General features: G+C 38.2%; 1 protein-coding gene across 1 annotated transcript in view; it reads right to left on the bottom strand.

The window, feature by feature from the left end:
* Positions 1 to 3,827: 3,827 nt before the first annotated feature.
* NOX3 (NADPH oxidase 3) overlaps positions 3,828 to 21,647 on the bottom strand; it is a 39,140-nt gene continuing 21,320 nt past the window's right edge. The window contains exons 9-13 of the mRNA XM_066314344.1: positions 20,716 to 20,969; positions 17,135 to 17,297; positions 9,787 to 9,933; positions 6,491 to 6,615; positions 3,828 to 4,258 (exon numbers count right to left, since the gene is read on the bottom strand). Of these exons, the coding sequence (XP_066170441.1) occupies positions 4,132 to 4,258; positions 6,491 to 6,615; positions 9,787 to 9,933; positions 17,135 to 17,297; positions 20,716 to 20,969 (816 nt within the window). The 3' untranslated portion in view covers positions 3,828 to 4,131. The remainder of the gene's footprint in view (positions 4,259 to 6,490; positions 6,616 to 9,786; positions 9,934 to 17,134; positions 17,298 to 20,715; positions 20,970 to 21,647) is intronic.

Genomic DNA, 21,647 nt, shown 5'->3' on the forward strand with positions numbered 1-21,647 from the left:
GTAGACATTCTTGGAAAATGTGGCTGCAGCGTTAATAAAACGGACACTCGGTTTTATTCTGCAGAAATGCAGAATTTCTCAGACAATAAAGTAATCACACAGGAGGAGTCAGAGTTGCTGCTGCAGAATGTAGGATCTGACTGAGGAGAGAAAGCCTCGACTCAGCCAGGTTTCAGGTAGGAAGGGTTATGCCAGAGAGTCCTTAATAGGGTGTCCTGTACCTTGTAAGTGGTCACCAAGGTGACTTCATGCCTGGTACGTGATTGCCTGAGAAGGGTCAGGATATGCAATGAAGTATTGCACCTTCCAGCCCATCACCTGCTATGCTGATTTGACCCTCACAGGTTTGCATTCCTCATTACTTGGTTTATGCATGTTTCATTTAAGCTTTTGGTATTCATAGAGCAAGCTGGATGGAAGCATTGTCACTTTTTTTCTTTTTTGTTTCTCTGTTCCTGAAGAAACTCAGGTTTCTTTTTTTCTTTTTTTTTCCATCAAGAAAAAAAAAGATCACTGAAATTGTTGACCAGTTGAGATTATAAATCTACCATATCATTTAGTTTATTACTTTTCTGAAGGCAACTAAGCTGCCTTTAGGGCAGTTCTTGTAAAATCTCCTGCTAATCAGGAGTACTCAAACCTTTGAAAAGTTTGTCACTTTTTTGTAGTTAACAGTATTTCCACTAAGCCATTCGATTACACCTAAAAGCAGGAAAGAAGCAGGAGAGTCCTTGTAATAGTGTTGATATGGCACAGACATCCTATGATGGATTTTCTGTTAAGAGTGGCAGCTTCTCTTCAATATTTTAGTGTAAACTAAGGAACAAATTTAGTAAAATAATTTCTACTACATACAACTTAGGAGAAGGGGGAGAGGGAGGAAAGCCAGAACATATAAGCCCATGTATTTCAATTTACAATTCCTAGTGAATAAACTTAAATTATCATAACAAAACTTCAATCATTATAATAGCACTCTTTTTATTGTAAGAGCCAAAGTAATTAATCTGTATATTTATGATCCTTGTCTATGATTAGTTTTCTGTCACAGGATGTGGTGAGTCTGTGCTGTTATGACTATATTTTATTTAATAATATTTCCCTACACAGTGCTGAACACTTCCTGCTGAAGCAGCTGAATGGACAAATCCATGAAGATATCTTTCATTTTCCCTGACAGTGAATGATGTTTCCATATATAAACATAATAATAGAGTCGTTACATATGCACTCACATTATCATAGCTGCTGTGTGCTCAGTGTTATTCAAAACAAGGCAGGAAGCCAAATTTTCCTAGTTCCCATTTTGATTCAAATTGTATTTGTAATAAAGGGATTTTCATTCAACCTAAAGGCAGTTTCATCCTCATCCAACAAACCACCCCACTTTTTTTATTATTATTATTATTTTTCCTTTATTCTAGGTCACTCAGTCTTGATGCAAAAGAAATTCTCCTCTGGTGGTGATAACAGCAGTGCTACTCAGTGAACTATAACAAGGGCTCTAAATGCATCTCCTGTAGCATACCACAGTGATTTGCAAAAGTGGGAATAAATCAAAGCAGTGAAGAGATGCCATGTTGAGCCAGAAGCTAAATGTTACATCTTGTTGCATGAGGCTGGGGGGAGAACAGATCCTGTTTTTCTGGCAGCACAATATCTTTGTGCTTGTTACCTCCGATCCAACCCCATTAAGACAATCATTCAGAATCTGCAGGAAATTGTCACCTCTTTCTTTCATGCAATGGCAGCTGGTATTGGTGCCTACACACATTTCTCATTTCCTTCAAGATTTTCAACACACATAAAAAAGGAAGCTTAATTTATATTAGAAAATGTGTCAGCTTACCCTGAGGCTCAGCATGGGCACCAGGGGAAAAAATAAAAGATAAATGCCTCTAGGTGAACTGGCAGAGGCTCTAATTCTCTCCTCACTCTACTGCTAACACAGTATGCTCTGCATTAATCATTTCACATAGGCAGGCATTTAAAAAAAAACAAAAACTTCAACTATTTTAAAACAAAGATGCGTTGCCCTAAACTTAACAATAATACAATGGTATGTTGTGAAACAATTTCAGCTCACACATACCATACCTCTAGTAGAAGATGTATAAAATTATATTGGAATCTTCTCTGTCATAACTTTTATTGTTCTGTTTCTTTTGTCTATATAGTTATGTCCCCTCTAGTGGACATTTTTTTGTCTGTGGGTAAGAATACATATATAATGTTGTCCTCTGTCATTCAAATGCTGATGTACACTGAATGTTTCCTATCTCCCATTTCTATCATGTGGCTGGATAAATGCATTATGTGATCCTAGTGATCTGTTACAGCTCAGTCCAACTCAAATATGGGGTGTTTTTACTCTCTGTGCTAGGATAGAGGGAAATATTTTTTCATCCTTTTGTTGCTTATGGGAATGTTGCTTGATGGGGAGGGAGTGGATGACCAACAATCAAATGAAGGGTGTGGTGGACTGGAGCAACAAATAAAGTGCACAGGATGATGTGAACAGGAGAGATGTCATAACCAAAAAACAGGGCAGAAGGAGGCCTACTCCAAGGCATCCACACAAACTAGAAAGTGCCTACAGAAAAGCAGGTTGGAAAAATCTCTAGCATCTCTTTTGAAAAATGCACGTGACTGGATGCCTTTCTGAAGTGCATGTACACTAATACACATGGCATGGAGAGGACACAGGAGGATTCAATGCCTTGAAGTTTCCCATGCAGTGTGGTCCTAGAAAGAAGAGGGGTCCAGGGGAACTGGAGGATTTTCAAGAATCACTTTCTCCACGTTCAAATATGATCCCTCTTGCTGTGGACTAAGTGAGTCAAAGGTGGTAGGAGATCCATATGGTTGAACAAATCCCTTCTGACAGAACTGAAGCACAAAAGGAAGCATACAAAAGGTGGAAGCAAGGACAGGTGATGCAGGAAATATAGAGACAATGAGTGTGCAGGGATGGGGTCAGGAAAGCCAAAGCCCACTGGGAGTTTAGTGTGGTGAGGGAAGAAAGGGCAAGAAGAAAAGCTGCTGTACATGCCTTAGTATCAAAAGGAAGGGTAGAAAAATGTTGCTTTGCTGCTGAATGGAGCAGGAGACTTGGCGCCCGAGGCCATGGAGAAAGGTAGAGGTACTCAGTTCCTGTTTTGCCTCAGTCTTTACAGCTAAGGCTGACATTCAGAGATCCCTGGCTTCTCAGGCAAGAGGGAAGATCTGAAAAAAATTAATATTTACCCTCACTGAAGGAAGATCAGGTTAAGGATATTTTAAACAAGTCCATGGAAACTGATGGAATGCATCCACAATTGCTGAGAGAACTTGCCATTCTTTACGGTGATTGCAGAAGGTTCCTGAGGAATGGAAGGATGCTAATGTTGCTTGTCTCTTCACAGAATCAGCTCTGAGCAGGAGGTTTGGAGTAGAAGCCAGGGGTGGCCTCCCACCTGAATCACTCTGTCATGCAACTTTTTTCCACAGCTTCTGTTGCATGTCTCACAAGATCCACTTGCTGAGTGCAAAAATTCTGGAGTTCCCTTAGCCTGTTAAACCTAAGTACACATTAAACCATGGGACACACAGATACTATTCCCATGGAAATGTCAAGTTTAAATGGTGCATAGCTTGGAAGGGCAAAACAAATTTGCTCCTTTGGAATTTGACAGAGTGCATAGAAATAGCATTGCTGTGGCACAAAAGGTAATGTGGATATGGATGTGTGTGCAGTGGGGGTGTAAAATCAGAAAACCAGGAAGGAAAGCTTCCAAAGGGCGTGATTTAAACAGCAGGAATGTATTGCCTGCAATCATACACATCAGCAAAGGGCAGCTCTAAATGTCTATTTTACTCATGCCTTTTTCTTCAAAGGTTATCGTTTGTGTGTGTTTTCACACAGTTGTAGAGGGATTCACGGCATCATTGAGTAAGCAATGAAAAGGCCAAGGAAGGGGTCCAAATCTTTAGCTGGCATAGGATAGCATTTTTCTGCTGAAGTCAATACACCTATTTTAATTTGTAACTCTTAATGTCTGGCCTGAATGCTGCAGAATGAGCAGAGGATGGGAGAAGATGGGAAAAAATACACAATCTGGTAATATCTATTATACAGTTAAGAAGTACAGCCTAGAAACTTTCTTTGTTATAGTGAAACTGAACTCCTCTTGGATCAATTGACGAATATGAGTTGCATGTCTTCTGCAGGATCTTAGAGAGAGCCTTGGGTCCACAGAAGAACACACCAATACTGTTGCTGTAATCACAATAACAACAAAAAACATGAGAGTAGCAGGGGAAATGGATACATTGTACTTTTTGGCTTCCTCCAGCTTCGCATCTTTTCAAATGGCTTTTTGAGATATACATTTGAGAAATCTGTTACTGTATACTTTGTATAATGCACTGCATGACTTGTGTTTCTATATTAGAGTATAATAATTTTCATACTTTCATGTTTATTATGTCTTATTACATTATTTATTAGATTGCTATATTAGAGGTCACAAAATATTTAAAATGGTAATTCCTTGGTTTTGATAGTCATAGCTTTTTCAGTCAGAGGCAAACATAGTGCTTGTGCTGAAAATTTTAAGTGCTTTTTCTCCCGCTGAGTTAATTTTTTCCTAAAAAAATATTCCAAATGCTCAGTAACTTCTGAGTTTTCTTCTCCTCTCCCCCTTCCTTCCCCCCTGCCCCACCCCACCCCCTAGTATAACACTTTTCTGCCTACAGACAATTTTTAAATGGCGGATTTAATAACAGTTGTAAATAGGTGCTTCTTATAAAATAAGAACATGACAAATGTAACAAACAATTGCGTTCATACATGCACAAGCACCTGCTGGTAACCTGATTGTCTGCTAGAAACTTCCTAAAGTGCCTCCGCATACACTACACCTATGGTTTTAAAACATATATGCAGAAGTGCTGTGCTGTGCTGCTGGGGAAAGCTCAATCTGCAGAAATGCAGAGGAAGTGACAAGTTATAGCATGAGTTTAAAAGGGTTTGCTCCTGTAAAGGAGGGGCTGTGGATGATTTTGGTTCCCAAGCCATAGTCCCGAAAAGTGCCCATATTGCTTTGGTGCTCGGTTGCACCGGGTTTAACCTGAAGTGGTGTATTCCTGCTAATCTGCTAAAAGACATTGTTGCAGCCAGGGGGAACTCTGTCAACCTAGGCGCAGGGACCCGAAATTTAGTCAGATCCTAAAAGTTCAGTGTTCTGTCACAGAGTAGAAACTCAAAGAAGAGCCTGTTTGACTCTTTAATCTTCTGTAAGTCAGAGCAGGAAAAAACAGGGTATTCTTTTCTCATAAGCAATCTTTATTTCATTCCAGGGTTTTTTCTTAAGGTTTGACATTGACCATAAACATGGGCATCTAGGCTCACAAAAAAAAAAAAAAAAAAAAAAAAAGAGATTTTCCTGTCTGTTTAGGACTGGCTTTCTATGGAACTACCTCAAGATCCAGTGTAGAAAGCTAATGCCCGTATCCCCCTTCAGCAGCAGAAAGACATTTTTATCTCATCTGCACTTATAGTTGCAAAAGTAACTAACAAAAAGTAATGTTTCAACTATAACTTTAAAAGCTCTGTTTATGTAGTAGAATCCCTATGAAAGGTCTTTCAAAAGTCATATTTTCTATTCTTGGCCTTTTCATGCTTTTAATCTTTCATATTTCCTGATTGTATTTATTTTGACCTCCATCAAGTGAATTCTCTATTACTGTTATTTTTGCAATTTTATGGTATTCTTGTAGCTTACTGTATTCTCTTTGATCTCCTCCCTTTCAGCTTTTTCTTGGGTCTTTTTCATCTTTTAAAAAAAGTTTTCTCCTTTTTCTTTTCGTATCTCAGTCTCCCAAGTGCAAGCCTTTATTTTGCATGAGCAGGTAAATGTTTGGAAATCACAAAGTCACAAAGATTCTGGAATTTTCTATTGCTGAACACAAAATATTTCAAATTCTTGCTTCAAAGGCTTTTAGGAACAAAGAAGCTTTTCTCAGACCACTAGCAAATCCACCAAGTTCAAATGAACTGTCTTTGCCAGCAGAGATGAACTAATAACAGAACAGCATAGTCTTGCAAGAGCGGCCAAATATGTTAGGGGAACAAACATATCCTTGACATCATAAGAAAAAAATCACAGTTTATCTCTTTAATAACCATCTTCAAGGGAAATTAATGCTACTTTGTCCTTTGTGCAGAACAGTAATTGGATTGTGTGTTTCAATTATATCTGGACAAAGGCCAGGATATTGAAATACTTCTAAATATTAGATTTTCTTGTCCAAAAATTAGATTTTATTGGCATTCTCTTTCCGAGATTTCTTCATTAAAATCTTCATTAAGCATAAATCTTCTTTCCACACAGCAAAAAAGAAGAAATTATTTTAAAAGGGTCATTTAGAAAGGTTTGCTCTCCCCTCCTCCCACTGTTTATGCTGAGAAAAGAGTTACCTAACAAGGTTAGAAACCAGCCTGCCTTACCTAGGATGGTTTTCAGCTAGTTGTTTGAACTCATTGTCCCAGTTTGGCCTTCCATAACAGGTTTTCTGTCTCAAACCAGTAATTACGTCCATCTTGTCATCACAATGTAGGGCTATGTGAGTAGCCTAAAGGCAAATTTACAAGATAATAATTTTAGAGTAAAAAAAATATTTCAAGTAAGAGACAAAAGCAATAATGCTTCTTTGCTGGGAAAGATGGAATGAGGGAAAAAAAATGTGTAATTATCAAATGGGAGTAGAGGAGAGGGAGAGGCAGAAGGAGAAGGAGAGAGAAGGAGATGAGTATTTGAGACTTCACAATATTACTAGAATTGTAAAAAGCATTTCCAAAAGTACCTAAGAGCTAAGTCCAGAGCATTCTAGTGCTGATGGAAAACACAGTGGGTATATCAGCTCAGCAGGAGTAAAAACAGGGGTCCAGAGGAGGAAAGATGATGAGGGGTCTGGAGCTTCTCTCTTATGAGAAGATACTGTAGGAGCTGGGCTTGTTTAGTCTTGAGAAGAGAAACTGAGAGGGCATCTCATTAATGCATGTAAACAGCTCAAAGATTGGTGTCAGGAAGATGGTGCCAGACTCTTTTCAGTGGCACCCAATGACAGGACGAGGAGCAATGGTCATTAACTAAAGCACAAGAAGTTCCACTTCAATATGAGGAAGAATTTCTTTGCACTGAGGGCAGCAGAGCATTGGAAGAGGCTGCCCAGGGAGGTCGAGGAGATATTCAAAATCCACCTGGGCAAGTCCCTGTGTAACCTGCTCTAGGTGACCCTACCTTGGCAGGGGAGATTGGACTGGAAGATCTCCAGAGGTCTCTACCATCCCTAACTATTCTGTGACTCTGTGTAAAACCCTCAATGTTTTGACATTTTTCCACAGGTAGAGGCAGGTACAGAAAGTGGATTACCTCAGGTGAAGCACTGAACCAAGTGAGCTCCTCAGCTCCCAAGTGCCAGGAAAAAAAATCTGATTTTCTGCATTTACTGTCCTTCAGCTCCTATATTACACCCATTAGCATGCTATCTGAGTACTTCTCAGGTGCATTTAGGAACAAAAACCACTGTCACTCCTAATTTTGTAAGAGTAATATGCTTGCTTCCACTATGGACTACCATCATGGCTGTCACTATCAAGAAATTAACAGAGGAAAGTACATTAAAAATGGACTTCGCATTTAGTCCAGGTCCTAGCATGAACTAAGTATCATTATCATCTTTTGCAGAAGTGGTTGCTGAAATTTAGATCCATTTCCTAGGAATACTCTATATTTCTTCTTCTAATGAGTCTTCCATGTTCCTTACCAACACGATTATTCTTGTCAAGCAAAGTTGTCAGAAGAGGTCGTGTTTCTAAAAGCTTCTTCTTGTTAGTTTGAGCCACTGTCATGAAGGATATAGAATAGTCTAAGAAAGAACTTAAAGTGTTTGGTAAGAGTGGGAGGTAGAAAACTGCAGAATTTTTGAATTGTTTGCAGCAAGATTGTCCCATTGAGAAGATAGGCTGTTCTCATTAAGTGGAAGTTTCCCAGGATTTTTTGATATGAGCCTTTGCAACTGCTCACAGTGTTAAGGTTGCCTAGGAGTCTCAGGGATATTGCAGGGAGCTTGTCCAAGCAGAGGCAGACCATGTGCCTTATCTGCTTGACCATTTGTTGCCAACGTGGAATCTGCAAAGACCTCAAAACACGGAACATACGTGTCTGAGGAGTAGATCGTGTCAGTAAAGGAGAATGTACTAGAAAGTTTAAAATACCCATCCTCAACTTCACTTGACTACTGGTCATCTGTATACAGAGGGAGAATGTAGAGAATGTTGTTTTGTTTTTTTGCTAGGGGAGAAGTAAAATATTCAAATCTTACTGGTGCTGAAGCTCAAGTTTCAATGAGTAATGAACAGGAATTTACTAAAAACAACTGAGTCCTGTAAGATTAGAGACCTTTGTGTGCATCTGAAGAAGACGATGTTACTGAGCACAGTGCCCAGGTCAGAGTAGGAGAAACAGCCACTGAATAATATTCCTCTGACAGGAACTGAGAGAGATTATGTGGCTGAAGAGAAGAAGTCCTTTCAGAAAAGTGCAGGGCACATGAGTGAAGAGAGACAGATGCCCCAGCAAGAACAGTTGTCACCTTACCTGACTTCTGGCCTGATGTTTACTCAAGAGGGAAGTGAGGTGATAGCTGAAAATGAAGGCAACTTTGTGTGTTCTTAGGCTCCCCAATAGCTTCTTTAACAGCAGGTTTTAGGCAGTACCCTGTGATACTGCTAATGCAGAGCAGTAGTTTCTGTAACTGCCATATACTTCACAATGGCAGTAGATTTTTCTGAATACAGCTTTATGTACATACCTCATTACTTGACAGAAACTCCAAGGAAAGCAGAAAGAAACAATGAGGGTTCAAACAAGGTATCAGCAGAGGCAGAAAATGAAAAGCTCTATGAAATCTGTATTTTTTCACTCTACTAGGCAGTTCTTCATTCAACAGAGACAGCAGGAAATAAAACAGTAGGGCAAAGACTTTCCTGTTAGAGTTTTTCTGGCAGGTGCCTTACTTATCACTGCATGATCTGAGGATCCATTAAAAAGGGAAGAGAGAGAGAGAGAAAATCAACACATTTGTGTTCAGGTAAAGACTAAAGAAGATTAATAATATTGACCCAGTCTAAGAATTAAACACCTGAGGTGGTATGATCCAATGAAATTATGAGATGGCAAATTTGAAGTCAATCAGAGAAAATGTCTTTTCAAACAACATGAACTAGACCATGGATTTGGTTGCCAAAATGTTCCAAGTGCAGTACTTTTCAAAAATACACTGAAGATACATACATACATATATATATATATATATATATATATATATATATATGAATGTGAACAGCAGAAGCTATAGTAAATAATAAGAGTAAATGAAACCTACACTTTTTAGACAGCCCTCCACATTTCAGCACAAAAATGACAGAATCTGATGAAAAACTGCTCCTAAGACATAGACAAAATGTCCCTTTATGAGCTCCTGAAAGTGTATGCACTTTTCTGAGACACCTGGTAACCATCTTTGCCCAAGACAAGATGCAGGACTGGAGGAATCACTGGCTTGGTTTCTCTATTCCTGTTTTCCTAAATGTGTGATGTAAACAGACATCTTAGTGTCTTCGTATTTACAGCTCTTTGTCTTTGCTTCATCCATAATTCATTCAGCTGTTCCTGTTCCATATGTTACCATACTGGAAAAGCAAGGTACATTGACTCTGACTTGTAACAGTTTCATTATTACCTGACTTTCATCCCAGCCAGTAAGAAATATATGATAGCTTAGAAAATCATTTTTCCATTTTTCAGCCATTTTTGTTTCCAAATGGAACAGAAGATCAGCAAACCACTCAAATGCTGATGGGTCTCGACAAATCCAGTAAAAATAAACCTGTCAGATAAAGCAAAGAGATTTAAAAAAACCTAAACTCTCAATAAAACTTCCTAATTACTGGCTCAACTCGTTAACCATATAGTGTGTGATTCTTTGCCACTCTAAATTTATAGTAAACATGATTAAACATAATTTTGAAAATTTAAAATTTTGTATTTTAATCTTAAACAATGATTGAATATATTAATATGCTAGTGAAAGTAGCATATCCCGTATATCCCTGCCAGTACATCTCTGCTTTAACTTAAAAAATACCTAGCACTTCATTTTTTTGCAAATAATTTGATGATTATTTGAAATGTTTGATTTATTTAATTGCAGTTTTATTCAGCATCAAAGCAAGGAATTCATTGTTTTTCAAGACCTTATGTCTTTAAGCTAACTGTTGATGTTGCCAAAAGGTACTTATGGTCTTCACGTCATATGCACTGTATAAAACAGGTGAGAAATAGTCCCTATTCCTTTTTTTAAAATGTATTTCATGTTTAAATTGGAGCATCTAGTTCCTAGAGAAACCTGAAACTAAATTTACAATTGACAAAGGGGTAAAATGAACTGCTATTCCACAATCAGTTTTCCATTGCTTTGAAACCCTCCTCTCTATCAAAAATTGACACAATTTCTCTCATCCAGATTTCACTGGTTTCACTTTTCATCTTTTTTGTTTCTTGTCTATTGAGTTGGAGAGCCTGTTATGAAATTTTTGTTCTGCAGATAGAAACTAGAGGATGGGATCAAAGCATCCTATAATTGTGTCTGTGGCGAACCAAACATTCCTGGGATCTGTCACTGAGAGGCATCCTTCAGTCATTCCTATGGCTTATTTTTTCCTACTCTACTGCAGTAAATAAAAAAAATATAGCAGAGTTTGTTGGTTTTTGTTTTTAAAGAAAGAAATTAATTTATTAGTATCTTGGCATAAGGTAATGCTTGCATAGGAAAAAAAATCTTTCTAACAAGACTGTTAGTCACTGCCCATAAGATGATGAGTTTCTATTTCTAGAGTCGTTCCTCTGGCACCTTCAGCTGGAACAGTGGGAGTCCACAAGAACCTTTTTCTGTGCAGTTTTTGTAGCCAGCTGGCCCAGGGACTATTATGACCACTCCTATGTGTGTGTGATCTATTGTGATCTGTTGGCTTAGCTGCATATAAAGCATCTTCTAACTAATTAGCTATTTCTAGAAGGTTGTCCTATATTACTGCTTCTGCAGGAATGGTTTCTGATGACCATTTGCAAATGTCCTGTCTATGTACAAGTAAATAAAGTTTGCAACAGGAAATGCCTCAGGACTGATGAAATTTGCTTGTCAGGATCTTATCAATGCACTGAAACTCCGTCACCCCTAGGCCCTCAGGAAGTACCTTAGGGACTCTTTAGCACCATCATGATTTCCCAGTTGGAAATCTCCTCTAGCAATGTTGTGCTGTGTAGAGGTCTGGGACCAGTCCATCACCTGGTTTCAGCTCAGTGTCTTGTGTGAAGCCAATACAGATGTGGAGACAACTCAACTGTGAGTTCCTGTTCTACCTAGAGGATGAATGTCTGAAATTCCCAGGCTGTCGGCCCACACTGCCCTGATGGCAGTCTGAGGCACAGTTACAAAATAAATGTGATTACAATTCTTATTACTCGAATTCTGTAGCTCCTGCCATGCACTCTACCATTATTTTGACCAGATAGTGCCAAACCTCAAATGGGCCTCTGCAGGCTGTGTGTTTTCATAATTTATCCAAAAAAAAAAAAAAAAGAAATTCACAAACATAGAGGAAGTCTAAAAATAAAGTTTCAGATGTGAAAGGAACAGCAGGAAGGACAATGTATAAGCTTATAAAAACTGGATGATTGGAACTTATTTTATTGTGACTTTTATTTTGCTGCAAAATCCCTTAGCTTCCTCCAACCCATCTCCTTTTCTGTTCACCAGCCCCTCTGTCTTTTATTGTACTGCAATATCAAAGGTGATTAGGAAGATACGTCCCCAAGGCAATCACTGTGGTGAATCCAACGCTTTGGAAATCGTAGCCCTTTTCCACAGGATCAATGAGGTAAAAATCTGTATTGGACACTTCTGAAATGAAAAACCAGAGAAAGAAACCAGAAAGCTATAAAGAGATTTCCCGAAGATTTAATATACTAGGTTGTCAGACTTCTGGTAAGGTGGTGGGAGAAAAATGTGGTAATACCATGCTTCAGTGGAGATTTGGTGAAAGACACTAACAGTAATTTGAGATGTTTCCTAGATCTGAGCATACTGTAAGGAACCATCTGTGGTTTATGTAAGAAATATAAATGATGTATGATCCCAGAAGCAGAGATAAGGCATTCAGGGTTAAGTAGGGTGTTTTTACAGCCCAGGAATAAGACTGTCTGTGGAACTTTAGTACTAACCATCTTGGCTGTTTGCTTTTTCCCCTTCTGTTTCAATATTTTGTCTTAAATATGACCTCATTGCTTTATGGAGGGGGGTTGCTGCTGATTTACACCGGCATAGGTTATGAGGAAAAATGCAAGCCCAGTGACTTTATAGAATTTCATATTTGTGGCCAACTACAGCATTATTTTAAATTACCAAAACTAGGTAAGATTTATAGCTTTAACCTTTATGTAGCTTTTTTGTGTCTGAGTCCTAAAGTCCCCACTTGTTCTATATACTCAGCACCTTGAAAATCAGCCCACTGAGAGCTGTCAGTCTGTATCACACCATAGCTGTTGATTTGTAGTGAGAAATTTCTTCCCCCAGACTCTACTTGATCATCTTATTTCTCAAGTTTTTTCAGCAGTTCATTTTATGGAAATGTATATTTAGTGCATGTGTGTGGAGAGGAGATACGTATTTCTAAACCAATAAAAGATTCATGGGGTAGCAACTGGGAGCATGTGGGCAGGACTGGGAGATAAGCATATTCAGGGAAGGAGGAAGAAAAGCAGGCCAATGAGTTGAGACAATACAGTCTTTGAACTGGGGAACTGGTTTCCAGAACATCAGACTCTGGATCTTGAGGGAATGCTTTGAGCTGTTTGCAAGCCTGGCTGTCACAGTAATAGCCAGTCCAACTGGTTGGATCAAGCCACCTCTGGCACAGTCCTCTAAGGAAAGGATGCAGCTTTCTGAAGCTGCAAAAATTCCTTAAGCTCATCCCGCGGCACCCATTGCATTGCCTCTGTTTTTCACATTAGAGGTGGCAAGCATTTGGTGATGAAGAAAGCCTGTCATTATTAGAAGTATTTTTGGCAGTGATTATAATCTTAGAAAGAAAAGAGATAGTGAAGAAGGATGGCCTATGGGTGAAAGGAATTAGTTTCCCTTAGATCAAAGAGGACTTCTAGTCTAATACGTTAAAATAAATGGTGTTTACAAAGAACTCTTCCTTTCTTTACACTGGCTGCCCATAGCATAGCACAACATATTACATATATAATTAAAATACAATAAATGCACCAAAAAATTAATCCTTATTAAAACAGTAGAATAAAGTAGTTCCACTACATTTCTATAATTAGAGATGATTCTGAATCCTGTTTTTTTCTTGTAAGCCTCATACTATTAACTGACTGCAATTATTTAGGACCCTTAAAAATCTGGTTTAGATTTATGTTTTGTTAGCCTCCACCCACCCTAATGCCATCAATTGCATTCATCAGCTTGATGGCTTGCCCAAGTAAACTGTCTTAAATTTTCCAAGTGCTCTTTTTGCAAATTGAGTTAGATGCAGTATTGCTATTAATCAGATCAAAGCAGGGGTTGGAATAGTTGCTTATTTCTGTAATGCTCTGCTCCCTTGCAATTCATGGATATTTATCCTTCAGTTTCCCACATCCTGAATTTTGTACAATGGACAAGAGCAAGAACTGTGTTACCTCTTTCTTGTAAAGTCAAAGAACATTCTTTGTACATCAGTTTCCATCATGAGGAAAGTCAATAATAATTATCTGTTGATAAGCATCCATCTGTTTCTCCCTTCTCCCTTAAGGCTGAGGTGGAGCTGCAGCTCTGGGCAAAGCCAGCTTTTCACTAAAGGGCTGTCCAAGGAGGACACTCCTCATCCCTGATTCTTGCTGCTCCCTCTTAGGCATGAATATCCCTGCAAAAACCTTTTACACCTGCAGGTGGACGCCTCCCTGCAAGCACCCAGTCCTTCATGCTCTTGAGTGTACTGAATTACCTGTGGGCTGTAGCATACAAAACAAACAAAAAACCCAACCAAACAAACAAAAAATCAGAGGTCTTCCTCTGTGTAATTAATTCAGGGAGCCACTCCAGGGAGCCATTCCAGGTAAGGCACAGCAGTGCCTGCAGCCTGGGGCAGGCAGGGGGTGGGGGTTTGGCAGCCTACAGGAGGCAATGACCAGGAGTTAGGGTGGCTGCAAATGGCCTTTCCTATAAATGCAAAACAAGGTTCAAAATCATGCTCCTGAATTTGAAGCAAAAAGCTTAAACTGTTATCAAAAAAGATCAGAAAGATGGTTACATTTGACAGAAAAAAGAGCCCAGGTTTTGAGATCTTCAAGACAAGCTTTTTGTGCAGAAGGACTGGGAGCTGAGGCAGAGATTTACTTCAGGCGGGGAAGTCAGTCTCAAAGTGAATGGAAGAGGCTGATTGTGTTTTCCTCTCAGTATGTACTGAACTTAGTGCCTTAACATGCTGTGGTTGTCTAAGGTCTACATGGATTCAAAAAAGCAATTATACTATTTCATGGAAGAAAAAACCACAGAGATATTAAAGACAGGAGTACAGCTCTTGTATCAAGGCATTACCGAGCTACGAGTCACTCAATGGTGAGAAAGTCTCCTGTAAAAACCAATCACCATTTGATTTTTCTGGTCTATATACTTTTCTCTAGATGCTCATGAAGAGCTACCATTGGAGACAGGATATGTGGCTAGATGGATATTTGGTGGTACACAGTAGGACCTTTCTTATGCCTTTTGAAGAGAAGAGAAAGTGAATGTTTGCTAAGACTAGAATCTGATGGATCAGTACAATTTTATCAATTTCAGTAGCAATTGATCTGAAAAAATAGACCACTAATTTGGAAAAAAAAAATCATATTATACAAACTAAAGCCTGTAGAATCTTTCCAGCCATGACTAGTAGTACATGCAAAAAATGATGGAGAAATGAGGGCTCTAAGGCTATTTAATTGTGAAGAATCAATTAGATAAATGTGTACTCTTTTTGATTTGTTGGGTTTTTAAAATTATACAGCTGCAGACATTAGGGAAACTCTGAGTATTTATATCTCAACCATATGTGGGCAACACTAAGAAATATTAGTTCAATAACCATAATGATAGCTGTACTCAAATCAAAACGAAGTTGTTAAAAAAAAGAAAAACTTCTTATTTATTTCCTTAATAGACATTTCTATGGTACTCATCATGGCAGAAAGAGAGGGCTGAATACTTTGACGGAAATTAAATTATTTGCAATTATACCACAACTTGAAGCTTTTAACCAATGGAAAAAAAAAAAAAGTGTAGCTACCCTGAGATTAATAGCTCTCACTGAGATGACTGCTGAATTTTTTTAAGTAATGCTGTGAACTTCCCCACGACCTTTCATCCACACTTTCAAAATATTTTACAAGCACTGATGAAATTTAGCCTCATAACACCTGTGAAAAAATAAACATCGCTATTCCCACTGCACCAATAAGGAAGCCAAGATATAAAAAAAGACAAGCAGAAATCCTGATAATTTTTTTGTTTCACAGGAATTCAGAAAAATTGAACTCTATAGCAGAAAACTATGGCAGAATGCATGATGCATTTATCTTTGCAGGCACACTTACACAAAATTCTTTCTAATTCTCCCTATGAATTAACATCCTCAAGTATACAATTGATGCATAGTTAAATTCTGTAATTTCCCCCTTAAGATAGCAGCAATGACAATAATAACAACACTTTCACTTCTATACATGTAAAATATACATAATCTACATATATAAAGTTTCTATGCATGTGCATAGCTCTCCTTCCTGTGAAAAAAAATCCTGGTAAAATCAGTGTTTGCAAATACACTTCTTTTCTCAAAAAGCATGTATTTCCATTTTTATTTCTCTCCCTTCTCAGTGCTTTTTCTGCCTCAAAGATCCCCCCTGGCAATTTGAACCTGTCCTCAACTCCTCAGTTACTAAAATCCCAGATGCTTTTTCAGTGGCAGCTCGTCATTAAGATGCCAGTTTTAACACTCTTTCATTTAAAAGGATCAGCCCCTTGGTCCTGCAATCAGCTCCATATGTATTGACCCTTTCAGAGATCTGTCCCCTTCAATGCGATTTCAGTGCTTGTCCTTACATGAGAAATGCTGAGCAGTTCCTGATTCAGCTTTTACACTGGAAAATGGCCTAAAAGAAGCTGTAAGGTCCACAAGCTACCACTACCATGATGGATATGAAAGAGTTTAATGCTGATTTTTTTTCTATGCTACATTCTTGCCCTCACCCCACTTCACCTATTATCTCCTCTTCACCTATCCTCTCCAGAGTGCTGCCTCACATGCCATTAGCAGAAAGTGTGTAACAGGTTAGAAAATTAAGAGTATGTTAATTTAATTGGTGCCATCTTTACCTTATAGATCTGAACATATTTTTTCAACAAAATAATTAAAGTGGTTTGAGGGAGTAATATGCATCTTGATAAATGCATCTCATCTGAAGCTTTAATGCCTTTTATATTCCTTCTGTGCTGGTTAGTATCCTGATTTTGCAACGTGAGAAAAGCAGCAAATGGTTGCTGAATGCAGCCTTCTGGACCAGGACATGCTGCCGAAGGACTCTCATGAAATTTGCAGCTGGTCAAAGAGCAAGTGCTGCCCTTCACTTCTGATTGAGGTGATGTTGCAGGATTATTTTTTAGTAAGAAAGAGGGTAAGTTTCCCTTGCAGCTCTCTAATTATCTGTCCAGCTATGAAAGACATTCTACAGTTATCTCCAGTTGCTATTGAAAATCTGATCCTTCACCTTTCACTAAAAACACTGCAGCTAGGGCTACCTTCTTTCTCAGGGAATGACAGTGAGTTCAGGAGACTTCACTCCACAACAGTTCCTAAGGCAATTGGAAAGGGAGTGACTGCCTCCCAGAGTGAGTTAAAGTACTCAAGTGAGCCTCTAGCTTTGAATTGCTTCTCTCCCCTGGCTAAGTAGGCTCATTTGTGGAACTTTTTAATGAAGCAATAAACTTTCCCACCTACCTTCTGCAGTGCCAGTACTGTGTTAGGGTTGCAGCACTTGTACCAAATGGATTTTAAAATAGAGGCAAATGGTGTGACTCCAATTCCTGCTGCAATGCACACACTGACTCGGTAGTGGAAGATGTCTGTGGTTGCAGATCCATATGGTCCATCCACAGCCAGTCTACAGCAACAAGACATTTAGTCAAGAGTCAACAACACATAAAGTGACAGAAAGGTTAACATTTGTTGGGCTACACGTTGTCAAAACTGAATTTCTGTTAAAATGAAAGAGAAAAGATGTGTGTAAGATGGCACATAAATTGCCCATACAAATGCATTTAATTTTCAGTGGGTGCCATTTAATAGCAAAGCAACTGTCTTTTCTGAAATGAGAGAACAAGAGCACCCATGTGGATTTGGGGCCTGGCCATCTATTTAATCATGCAATTGCAATTTTCTGGCTTTCTGAAATGTGATTAGTCATATAATTGCGTGTCCAAATTTAGCTGTGGAATTTGCATATTTAATTATGAATTACTGAAAAGCATCCTGTTTTAGAGCTTTATTTGTTGTATTGTACATATCAAAGTAAAGAGGAACAGATTATATTAATCATTTTTAGAAGTTCTGTATTTGATTTAAAGTAATAAAAGAGAAGGCAAGAAAAAGGTCATCATATGCGAGGGAACTACTATTTTCACATCTCTTTCGGAAAAAGCAGTATTTCAGGAATACATTTTTGGCATAATACTGTACTTAGTATCTGATGTAAAGGAAAAATGTGTAAGGAGATGCTTGTTGGTATTACTACCTCCTGTAATCTATGTTACTAATGCCAAAAAATTAATTTTTGTCAGAATTAGAGATGAAAAAGGTTATTGAATAATCAGATTCATTCCTTTAGCAACATGAAATGTAAATACACACAGTACTTTGCAGTGCTCTTTCCAGCCCTGTCTTTATACAACATACATGCTCAGAAGATGGTTTCACCAACAGCCAGTCCTTGGGGAAAAAAAAGGTTTTTTCTTCCTTTTAGATTTTCTGTTGTTTTGTGCTCTTTATTACATGAATCATCCTTAAAGTTTATCCTTAAACAGTAAAAACAAATAGGCACACATAATTAAAATGAAGTCTTCTAACAGGAAAAGGAAGGGAGATCCTCTAGCAATGCTACACACAAATATAGGGACATAACGTATCTCAAATCTTATTGTTACTTCTTAAAAAGTCCTAGCAAACATTTTCCCTTTTATTTCAATATTTGAAATGCCCTGCATGTGCAGTAGCAAACAAAACAGCTACTCTGGCATAACTTCTGGAATCTGACCCTAGACATAAAGGATTTTATAAAAAATATGTACAGTTATTTAGATTATTGCCCAGACCAGTATTTTTTGAGCAGTCAAAACTTTCTGTAAAATATGGTTAATTTATGGTATTTATGTTTTGTGCCTAAGAACATCTTTCAGATAAGCTTTCTCTGTAGTTCAATGTGAGGCTGGAAGCAATTCTCATTGTTGTCAGTAGATTGAGAAAAAAATTGATCTGGAAGAAATTTCAAGGAATCTCTAGTCTGTTGCTGTGCTATAAGACAGGTTCAATTATTTCTGAGTCATCGCTTGAAGAGATTTATCTTGTCAGTCTGCTCCTAAATCCTCAGGTGACAGAGATCCCATCACTGGTTTGAATGCCTTACTCAGCCACAGCTATACAGCTTAGCCAAATACAAAGCAGGGAGGAGAAAGAGGAGAAGGAGAAACTGAGCTATGCAACTCATTCATTTGATCTAGGTAGAGTGGATGAATGCAGGAAGATAGTAAACAAAGTGACAAAAAAAAATTACATTTGCATTTGTCAAAGAAAGGTAGAAAATGGGGCTATGGACTTTCTCACCATGGATTGTCCATATTCTTCCTATCCATTTCATTAGAAAAGAAATTAGATTTATGGGGAAGGCAGGAGAAATACTTAGTTTTGAAAAAGTATCATTAACAGATTCTATGATTATTTTTAGAATTTAAACATTTGCTGATCATCATGATGATTGTGTAGTACTCCTGATTGTAAGAGCAGTTAGATTTTGGAGCAGTGTATTAAACCAGCAATTAAGTCAGCCAAAATCCTGAAAAGATAACATGAAAATTGATTATTTTCACATGAATAGTCTATTCTGTGATTTTAGCTCCCAAATTTGTCAGAAATAACAACTGTCTTTGCTACCCATATATATGTATGAACATTTCACTTTAATCCTCTCTAAGTAATTAAACCCCACATATTTTATTAACCCTACTTTATTATTCAGTTGCTATATCTTCTGTCTTCTGCACAGTTTCTGATATGTTATTTTTTAATATGAGCACTAATTTGGTGTATAACTTTAGATATTGAAACTGTGAAAAAGACCCGCTTTTTGCTTTATTGCTAGTTTAACTATTGAAATCTTCTTTCTGGTATATTGCAAGAAAGACAGTGAAGGATGTCATTAGGCACCTTAACAAGATTAAAAAGAGGAGTGTTTATATATGACAGTACTGTTAATTTCAACCCTGCATTGTGGCAAGCAACATTTGATAACTTTTTTTCTCTTCCTCATTTTTCACACTTGCTGTCAATCACTTGGCAAAATTTTTGCTCCAGTTCTGCTGAAATGGCATACTTCTCATCCAGTTGCCTTTAACAAAGGCACTGATTTCATTTCTAATTCTTATTAACTGATACAATGCAAGGACTGGACCAGACTTTCCTGTCTGCACCCACCCTCTGATAAACCTCGGCAGCTCAGTGGTGTCTATAAGCTTTCCAGGGGGAAATCAGTCCCTCCAGTCCCAGGCCCTACACACTCCACCAGAATTTAAATGATCCTGTGCTAGGCTCTGCTGAAAATCTCCCGTGTTCCTGCAAGCAGTGCAGGAGTAGAACCATGTGGTTTGAATCCATTCTGTATCGAGCCAGGTCCTTAGCTGGAGTAAGTCAGGATGGCTCCTTTGATTTCAGAGGATCCCCTCTAACTTGGAACAATAGAGAACCAACTTTTTGGTTGTATTAAGATGTCAAAAACACATAATTTGAACACAAATAACCTTTATAAAGTGGAGCAGGGTTTGAGAAATAGAGATGAGGTCGAAGGAGGCTGTTGGAAAGAAGGTTTATGCAGATGTTTCAGGGGGGGACCACAAAATATCTAAGTAACTGAAAGGGAAAAACTGAAGTTTTGGGTACCATCAGAGCATAAGCATAGAGGCACAAATCTAGCAGATATCTTCCAGTGTAATTTATAAAACAACAATCTTCCAAAATAGATATCCTTAGGTGTAGCTCTGGGTGCTAGAGATCCAAATGGTAGCAACAGAGATAAGGACACTGATATGGACTTTAAATCTTGGATTAGTTATCACATCCTCTTGGTAGCTTCTGGGTAGCTTCTAGCCACTTCATGGCTATTTGTTTGTGGTGTTTTTTAGCATAATGTATTTATGATTCCAGAATTACAATATAATAATGTATCATAAAAACATGCAAAATTAATTAAAATGTTAACATTTTTTTTAAAATGTAGAAATAAAAATTTAAAATATACAGTCTCTTATTCAAACCTTGGTAACATCCACAACTCCTTGAAAGCTTTTTCCTCTGCTCCAAAGGCCTTGAAAAGGGCTGCAGTCCAATCCCCGACGACCCGTATGTGGACACTGAAGTAGTCCTCCTCGGGAGCTGAGGTGAGGGTGAAAGGGTGCCACTCCAGCTGGGAGACAGATGGGCACTGTAGAAATACATATTGGCCAGCTCCCATTTTAAAGCCATGTTTCTTCATGTGAAGCTCAAGGACTCCAGAGGAATGTGTCACCACCTAAAGAATGATAAAAGGACAAATTTTATTTTCATTCAGAAGGGTAAATGTATGTTTTCATTGGGTCACAGATATCCTAACCTGCATGTTACAGTGCTGTTTCCCAATGGCGCGAGAGCATGTACAGTATGTAGTGTGTGACAGCTTGATTTCTGTGTGCAGGACACAGAGGAAAGGCTGTAACAATTAAACATTTTGTCAATTTTCTTGGTATATCCTGGACAAAAGCATTTCTTAATTGACAAGAATAATTCCTTAATTCCTAGTTTTACTCTCATGTAACACTGTGGGATTACAAAGAAAAAAAGCACAGTGAGCTAAATTTTAATATACTTTTATAAAGAGGTAATCTCAGTTAAGCAGCAGTTTTGTATGTCACACATAATATACTGAGATGTTCAGATCACAGCCACTCTGGGAAATCAACAGCAAGACTTTTCCAACATCCTGTTTCCCTCACACAAGATACACCTGTTCCTGATCCCTGGCTTGATACACTTAGACTCAGTTGCTTCAATAGCAGCATCCTCAATCTATTCTGGTGTGATTTAAATAGTTCCTTGGCACACAGCTGGTAGAAATTGTTACAGTTGTATTAGTGAATCTCCAAATATATATATGCTAACTGATCATATAACCTTTCATCTGCTCGGAAGCCTCCAGATTTTAAAGTAAAAC

This window comes from Sylvia atricapilla, chromosome 3 (assembly GCF_009819655.1).
Source record: "Sylvia atricapilla isolate bSylAtr1 chromosome 3, bSylAtr1.pri, whole genome shotgun sequence".
NCBI lineage: Eukaryota > Metazoa > Chordata > Aves > Passeriformes > Sylviidae > Sylvia > Sylvia atricapilla.